The sequence below is a fragment of the Hyaena hyaena genome, unplaced genomic scaffold (assembly GCF_003009895.1).
Source record: "Hyaena hyaena isolate Hyena2069 unplaced genomic scaffold, ASM300989v1 scaffold_118, whole genome shotgun sequence".
NCBI classification, from domain to species: domain Eukaryota; kingdom Metazoa; phylum Chordata; class Mammalia; order Carnivora; family Hyaenidae; genus Hyaena; species Hyaena hyaena.
Window position 1 is genome coordinate 455,582 of NW_024080751.1, and position 7,397 is coordinate 462,978.

The 7,397-nt window shown below is 68.0% G+C and overlaps 3 protein-coding genes across 5 annotated transcripts in view; all 3 read right to left on the reverse strand.

The window, feature by feature from the left end:
* SLC2A4RG (SLC2A4 regulator) overlaps window positions 1-3,211 on the reverse strand; it is a 3,599-nt gene extending 388 nt beyond the window's left edge. Inside the window, exons 1-8 of one of the 2 annotated variants that reach the window (XM_039237068.1) lie at window positions 3,003-3,211; window positions 2,519-2,679; window positions 1,492-1,601; window positions 894-1,072; window positions 722-822; window positions 402-642; window positions 226-317; window positions 5-139 (exon numbers count right to left, since the gene is read on the reverse strand). In XM_039237068.1, the coding sequence (XP_039092999.1) occupies window positions 28-139; window positions 226-317; window positions 402-642; window positions 722-822; window positions 894-1,072; window positions 1,492-1,601; window positions 2,519-2,679; window positions 3,003-3,113 (1,107 nt within the window). In that variant the 5' untranslated portion in view covers window positions 3,114-3,211 and the 3' untranslated portion in view covers window positions 5-27. Of the gene's footprint in view, window positions 1-4; window positions 140-225; window positions 318-401; window positions 643-721; window positions 823-893; window positions 1,073-1,491; window positions 1,602-2,518; window positions 2,680-3,002 lie in introns of those variants that run through there. The other variant, XM_039237069.1, reaches the window with a different exon arrangement.
* Window positions 3,212-3,942: 731 nt separating this feature from the next.
* Window positions 3,943-6,640, reverse strand: LIME1 (Lck interacting transmembrane adaptor 1). Of its 2 annotated transcripts, XM_039237049.1 has the most exons (6): window positions 6,386-6,640; window positions 5,398-5,516; window positions 5,190-5,247; window positions 5,032-5,119; window positions 4,541-4,905; window positions 3,943-4,458 (listed from the first exon to the last, which is right to left on the reverse strand). In XM_039237049.1, exons 2-6 carry the CDS (start codon window positions 5,493-5,495, stop codon window positions 4,222-4,224), a joined length of 846 nt encoding a protein of 281 aa, XP_039092980.1. In that variant the 5' UTR covers window positions 5,496-5,516; window positions 6,386-6,640; the 3' UTR covers window positions 3,943-4,221. The 2 variants fall into 2 exon arrangements, with proteins under 2 accessions (XP_039092980.1, XP_039092981.1); XM_039237050.1 differs by lacking the exon at window positions 5,398-5,516.
* A 478-nt stretch (window positions 6,641-7,118) lies between these two features.
* ZGPAT (zinc finger CCCH-type and G-patch domain containing) overlaps window positions 7,119-7,397 on the reverse strand; it is a 15,339-nt gene continuing 15,060 nt past the window's right edge. Inside the window, exon 6 of the mRNA XM_039236937.1 lies at window positions 7,119-7,195. Within this exon, the coding sequence (XP_039092868.1) occupies window positions 7,119-7,195 (77 nt within the window). The remainder of the gene's footprint in view (window positions 7,196-7,397) is intronic.

The following is a 7,397-nucleotide window of genomic DNA, read 5'->3' on the forward strand; positions in this document are numbered from 1 at the left end:
GGGGGGGGGGGGGGGGGCGGGGGGCCCTCAGTCCAGGAAGCGCTGGCACGCCTTCTTCCAGCGGCAGGCTGTGCACCACAGGTGCCGGTGATCCATGCCGTACACCTTCCGGCACTTCTTGGCATCACCTCGGGGCTTCCTGGGGGCACACAGAGGAGACCAGGGCTGATGCCGGGCTGGGACGCTCTGCCCGAAGCCCGCCCTGGCCCCTCCACGCACACGCACCTTGGGCCGGCGCTGAGCTTGGAGGGCAGGGTTGGCACACAGGTCCTGGTGGCGGTGGGCTTTGGCTCCAGGCGGGTGGGGGCCGGGCAGCCCTGAGAGGAGACACAGGCGTGTCCTCTCCCCCGTCCCCAGCACCCTGACACTCACCCTGAGCCGCTGCCTGTGGCCTCACCCACCTGGTAGGCGTTGTCACCTCGGCACGCCTCGTGCGGTGCCTCGGGGCTCAGCACGGGGCCCGGGGACAGGGCCAGCGGGCGCAGCAGGCTGGACAGGGCTGGGGGCTCTGGCAGCCCCAGGCCGGGGAAGAGGGGTGGCACGGAGGCCGTGGGGGACGCTGGGGGCACACCCGTGCCCACATCCAGCTCTGTGTAGTAGAAGTCCTCTTCCCCGTCGCTCTGCTCGGGCTCGGCCTGCCGCCTGCGGGGGACACGGCGGGTGGGAGCTGAAGCTCAGGCTGCGGGGGCTGCCCCGCCCCCACCGGCCAGCGCCCTCGCACCCCAGGTGCACCAGGCGGATGTGTCTCTGCATCCCGGAGGCCGTGCTCAGCACTTTACCGCACCGCTTCCACAGACACTGGAACAGGACCTGCACGGAGCTCTGGGCGACAAGGGCTGGGGGTCAGGCGTGGCCACTGCGTCCACCCCACCCCGAGGGCCGCTCGGGCTCACCTTTCTCTTCTTTGGGGCAGGCTCCCCAAATAGGAAGTGGGCTGCCTCGGAGGGCAGCGAGGGTGAAGGGGTAGCTGGCGAGGACTGGTCACTGGCCGGGTCCCAGCCCCTGTCTCCGCCGCCGCTGCAGCTGCCCGGTGGCCGCACCAGGGCCTCCTTCCAGGGCTCCAAGCCAGGCTCTGTGGGGACACACCAGCACCCGTCAGGGCTTTTAGGGGGCTCAGCCCGCTCTGCAGCAACTGCCGCCACAGGCCCCTTAGCTCTGGGCCTCCACCTGTTCACTGGCGAGCTGGGTGGGAAAAGCCTTGTGGAGGAGGCGGTGGCACACGGCAGGGAGAGGTAACCAGACACAGCCTGCGTGGGGATGCCTAGCCGGCCAGGTAGAAAGGGATGGGCCACAGAGGCCCACAGACCTGGGACACTGTGGCTTTGGCCTCAGTGAGAGGCGCTAGAGATCCTGATGTCTGTTTCAGGCCTGGAGAAGGTACATTTACAAGGTGGGCGTCCCGGCAAAGGGCTGCTGCTTGTCCCAAGGGGTAGGGGACTGTAGTGTCCTGAAGACACAGTTCCCTACCCAGGCCAGGTGTCCAAGTCTCACCTGGGCTACAGGCTGCAACCGGGGCCCCCAGAAGGAGGGTGCTGGTGGACAGGCTGGTAAGGGCTGCCGCAGCCATGACCTCGTCCAGCCGGGATTTTCCCGGGGGGGCTCTGGAAGAGATGCGGGTGGCATCCAGCAAATACTTCAGGCATTTCAGGCTCCTCTCCTGGCCCTGCACACGCATGTGCACACGTGTGTGTGCGCGCACACGCGCGTGATCAGGCGCCTGCTCCCTCCCTCCAGGCACTGGGCTGGAGGCCCATCTCCACCCCCAGCTCAGGTTACAGAGCCCCAGATCTCCAGGAACCTCTGGGAACAGGGCCTGGGCTGGGGTCTCCCCAAAGCCGGAGTTCTCTGCAGCCTGGGCTTTGTTCCACAGCGACTCCTTCAGGCCCTAGAGCTGGACAGGGGTCTGAGCCCCACCCCACCCCCAGGCCAGGCCAGGCCAGGCCCCGCCCTCCACCAAATCACACATTAACCAGGGTTGTGCAACAGCAGCTGCGAGCCCATGCCAGGCCTGCGAGGGAGGGAGGGAGCAGCCAGCGGCAGCCAGGGCAGACTGGGCTCCAAGCGCAAGCAGAGTCCCCAGGCCCCAACAGGCCAGGCCAGAGCCCTCCTCTACCTGAGAAGCCAGCACTGGCTGTGGGGCGCCCAGGAGGGTTTAGGCAGGGCTGGGAGTCGGCAGTCAGAAGCCCTGGGATCCCTGGTCCGTCAACCTCAGGCCAGCCTGGCAGCCTCTACTGCACAGAGTGACGCCCCCACCCCCGACTCTGCGCTCTGGCCCGAGGTTGACGGGAGCGAGCAGCACTATATATTGCTAACTTGGGCTCAGCTCCTCCAGGGCTGGAGAGCTGGGGAGAGGGACACAAAGTCCCGATCAGGGGTCCAGACCGGTCCCCCACCAAGACCCCCGCCGCAGGGTGGGGTAAGAGAAGGCACCTGCCCGCGCCCCACCCACCATCCCTGCACACGCCAGCGCACGTGTGCTCACGCCCACCTCGACCTGGCGCGCGGGACCCTGGCTCACCTCTGCGCTGGCACCGGGATGTTTGCCGACGGCGCCGGGGGCCCCGCTTCTGCTCCCGCCCCCGCCCACGTCCCCGGGACCTCTAGGTCCGCCGCCCGGGGCTCCGGCTCCTGAGGCAGCGCGAACTCCAAGCCCGCAAAGCCGCCGCCCACGGCAGGGCCCTGCGGAAGGGGCAGGCTCAGCGGAGGCGGTGGCTCGCGCGGGGCGGTGTTTCCCAGCCCCCACCCCGGATCCGCTCCGCACCCGCCCCCCAAACCGGCTGCGGCCGGTGGGGACAGCGCGGCCCCGCCCCCGGCCCCGCCCCCGGCCCGGCGCGGCGGGAAGAGCTCCCGGGCCGCCCCGCACTGCCGGGCCCGCGCACAGGCGCGGACCGGTGCGGCCGCCCCCGCCGCCCCGCCCCCGGGGGCCCAAAGTTTGTGCAGCCCCGACGCCATCTTTGCAGCGAGGGAGTTTTGTCGGCGCCCCGCCCTCCGGCGCCCGGTACCTGCGGCGGCGCGGGCACCGACACGGGCGCGGCCGCGGGGTCCCGGCCAGCGGCACGGGGAGGGGGGCGCCCGCAGCCCGGAACGAGCCCCGGAGGGCGCTCGGCCTCCATGGCCGGCCTGCCGGGTCCCAAAACTGCAGTGGCAAGGGCGGTCGCTCAGGACTCGGCCCCGGGCCGGGCCGGGCTGGCCGGGCCGCCGACCCCCGCCCTCAGTCGGCCGCCGCCCGCGCCGCGCGGCCCGGAGGCTGCCGGCCGGCCACGCCCCCTTCGCGCCGCTCCCGCGCCCCGCCCCCATGCCCCGCCCCTGGCGCACGCCCATTGGCTCGCGCGCTGTATCAACATTCCGAGGTGGCCGGCCGCCGGGGCCAGCTGCGCCCCCATTGGCTTGCGCTCCGAGGCCCGGCCCCCGAGCCGGTAGCTCCCGCGCGGCCTGGGGCAAGGGCCCGGCTCGCCGCACCGCGGGCGCCCGCCGGCCGCTCGCCCCTGCGGAGCCCCGGGTGCCTGCGCGCCCCCGCCGCCGGGGAGGCCGGCGGACTCGCGGGTGTGCCCGCGCGCGGAGCCAACAGGCCCGGGGAAGGGGCCGCGTCTCCCTGGCGGGCTTCCCGGGAGCAGGTTACTCTTTAACGCACGACTGCCCACCTACCCCCACACCTTACGTAACCCCAGGGGCTGCGTGGCGAGGCCCTCCCTGGTGCTCAGGGTCCAAGTCCCACCCTGGGGCGGCCAGCCTGAGGGCCGGCTGCAGCCCCCGCTGAGACCGACTGAGCTTGGGGGTCACTACCCCCGGAGTTTGCCTCCTTCCCCACACCGTCTTCTGAAACTGAGCAGCTGAGCACCGCTTCAGGTGACCGGGGCCAGGCGCCCCAGGCAGGCGGGTCCTCTTAGACAGTCCCCGACAACCTTCCCAGGTCTTCAAGAAGGATAGGCTGTGAGGCCCGGCTGTATTCATCCTTCCCGTGCTGGGCATTTATTAAGACCTTGGGAGAGGCCAAGAGGCCATGGCAGGCGGGACCCCCAGGGACCTCACAGGCTAGAAGCCTTGGGGTCCAGACTGCGCAGCCGCCTGTGGGGGAGGGGCAGGGAACAGGGGTTGGGCACTGCCGTGGAAGGAGAAAACATCTATACTTGGTTGTTCAAGGCAGATGGGGGTTGGACACCCCTCCCTAGGCTGAGACTGGGGAAGCAGGGAGCCTCCGTGCCCTGCCTCTGTCCACTTAGGCTAACAGCTAGAGCCAGAGAGCTCGGGGTGCTCCGGGGCCCCCATTTCCTGGATAGTCTCATACACATTGTCCAGGAGGCCATCATCCATAGCCAGGCCCCTGAGTGGGAGGGTCTCGTAGGCCTGGTCACTTCCCGGAGCTGGAATTCCTCCTCTGCCCTTGGGGTCCAGCTGGTCTGTGGCAGGTCCCAGGTCCCTCTTTTTAGGCTTCCTGACCCTGGAGTACAGGCTGTCCACCTGGAGGGAGGAAGCCCACTCAAGGAAGGGTGGACAACACCAAGCACCTCCAACCCACCCTAGCCCGGCCAATCCACTTTACCTGAACAGCTGGGGTCACCTCGGCCATCCACTGCCCCAGGCTTTGGGGGCCTTGATCTCTTCCCTTGAGCTTCTGGATACAAGCATACTCAGCCACCTTGGGTCTGGCCTCAGGCCCAGGCCTGGCACAGCTGCTGGTCAGCCGTGCCCCTGCCCACACCACAGGGCTGGCTGCCAGGCTGGCCCTGGGGATGGCAGCCAGCCCCACATTGGAATAGGTGGCCTCGGGGCAGATGGAGGGCAAGGTGGCAGCAGTCGTTGGCCGGGGCAGTTCCCGGTGTGAGAAGGCTGCCAGCGGTCTGCTGGTGCCTCTGGACACCTCCAGCCATGGTGGGCGCAGGATATCCATGCTGGCAGGCCGAGGGGCTGGGGTGGGGCCAAGACAGAGGTCACTTGGGCGTGGAGAGACATTTGGGTAGTCTGGGAGCAGCCTGAGGGTGCAAGCCCCAGCCCCTCGACTCTCCCCACACCCCCATCCCCAACCTGGCTCACCTCTGCAGCCTCTTGGGCCCCGGTGCAGCTCATGCAGCCTGGTGTCTGACTTGCTGAGGGAGCAGAGGTGGTGGTGTCTCAGCAGTGACTGGGAACAAGGAAGGCTGGTGGGTCCTGTGCTGGCCCCACCCTGGCCCTGGGGACAACCTGGCACTCACCGCTTCCACTGGCATCACACAACGCTGGGGCCTGGCCTGCGGCCTCTGCGCCCGCTTCCTAGGGGCAAGGGACTCATCAGGCCAGGGAGGCAGGGATGGGGGACTGAGGTGCCAGCCTCTGGCCCAGGGCCCAGTGGGGAGGCTCATGCAGAGCCAGACCCGACTGGAGCCCTGCCCCACACCAAACCCGGGCCAGGGATGGACATACCTGTGGCAAGCTGTGCACAGTGTCCACAGCCAGAGGAACAAGGCAAGGCACCCTAGGACCCAGAGGGCAGGAGGGGCTGAGGGCACCTGTGGCCCCATCCTGTGAAGCCACAGATAGGCCTGGGGGCAAGAAGATAGGGATGCTGGGGGCTGACTGATGGACTGGGCACCTACCGGAGAGCCCTACTTTTGCACCTCAAGCTGCTGGGCAGTCCCCTCCCCCTCGGGTGCTCTGACTCAGCACACAGGAAACCCCAAGGCTCCACAGCCCCTCCTTCCTACAGAAGCATGGAGGACGAAGCCCAGCAGCTGCCTTCCTAACTCGGGCTGGGGGCTCCTGGTGACACACGAGGTGTGCTCTGCTTGGCCTCACAAGCACCTGAGTCGGTGAGGATGGCCCAAGTGGTAGCTGAACGCGGCCCGTGAGGAGGGGCAGGGGAGCTGTGACCTGGCCAAGGGCCTGCTCTGGTCACCGCAGCCTAAGCCTGGGACCTAGGGAGGCCCTGCGGTCGCACCTTTGACCCTCCAAGGCACAGGCCACACGTGCAGGTGGTGCCCCCGACCCATCCACTGCAGAGCTTGGCCCCCCTAAAGGGCTGGAAAGGCAGGGGAGGGGTCAGCAGGCAAGGAGAGGTTGCTTTGGCCCCTGACCACCCCCACCCCATTTCTCCCTGGCTCTTCACCCCTCCCTTCCAACTGTCCCTGTCATTGGATCTGTCTGCTTCCGGGGATCTTAGAACTACTGGGGTGAGGCGGGGGGGTCTATCCCACAGTCAGCACAACCCTTAGTAGCACGGCGACAGGGGGTGGGCTGTCTGGAGATGAGGACCGGGTCGGCCCAGACCCAGGGAGCCAGGCTGGCTAACCTGGCCCCGGTGCCCTGACCCGGAGGGCCTAGTCCTACCAGACCCCAACCCTCGGCTGCTCCCACGGGGCCGCCAAGGAGGCCGGGAACCTGATCAGGCTAGAGGCTGGGCACAGGCACTTACCAAGTCCCCGCGCACGGCGGCTCCTCCTCGGCCCCGCCTGGAGCAGGCCCAGTGGCTCTGGCACCTTCAGAGGTGCCCTTGTGCACAGCTCAGCGGAGCTCCCCACCCCACTTCCTGCCCGGGCGTCTCACCACATCTCCCCACGCAGCCACTCAACCCTCTGCTGCCACTGCTCCTGCTGCAGCCGTGTGGGGTCCAGACACCCCGTGTGGGGCGCATGCAGCAAGCAGCACCTGCTCCAACAGCCCAACTCACATGGTCTCCACCCACGATGAGGTGGGCATGCGCTGCTGAGGCAACAGGCGCAGCACGGGAACTGGGCGGTCTCGCGGCCACCAAACCCCGGGGCTGAACGCGGTCCCGCAGACTTCCGAGCCCACCCGCCAGAGCCTCCGCCCTCACTGGCAGTGCCTTCTCAAGGGCTCATCACCGCCACACCCTTCTCCTTGATGCTGTCGCATCCAACCCGACACATCTGTGGGTGTCTGGCAATGGGAGGGGCACTCCAACCTCTGACCCCCCTCAGGCCTGCTGGCAGAACCCCATGCCAGAGAACAAAGAGAATGCCAACCAAAGGCCCCTCTGTCCCCAAAGATCCACACGCCTGAAAAGACACCACAACGTAACACTTTAATGTCCTTGCCAAGGAGACTCCCTAAGACACTGGCAGGTGGACTCAACGGGCAAGCGAGTGTCCGGCAGCCCCATCGCCACTCAGCAGCGTCCATGTGCCCTAGGCCCGCAAGAAGGCTGACCGGGCAGCAGACGGCCCCTCTTCCAGCGGCATCCAGTTGCTGGGCGACAGCTGGTCTTCCAGAAGGCAGCCAGGAGCTGGGGTCCCTGAGCTCTGTGCACTGTGTGTAGCCAGGGTTTCTAGAACTCCGTCATCTTCTTGTGGGTGTCTGCTTTCCTCTGCTCGAGCTGCAGGCCTGCCTCCTGGGCCTGGAGCTGCCCTAGCTCGCGCTGGGCTCCCTCCAGAACACATGTATGCATGTATATTTGTATGTATGCA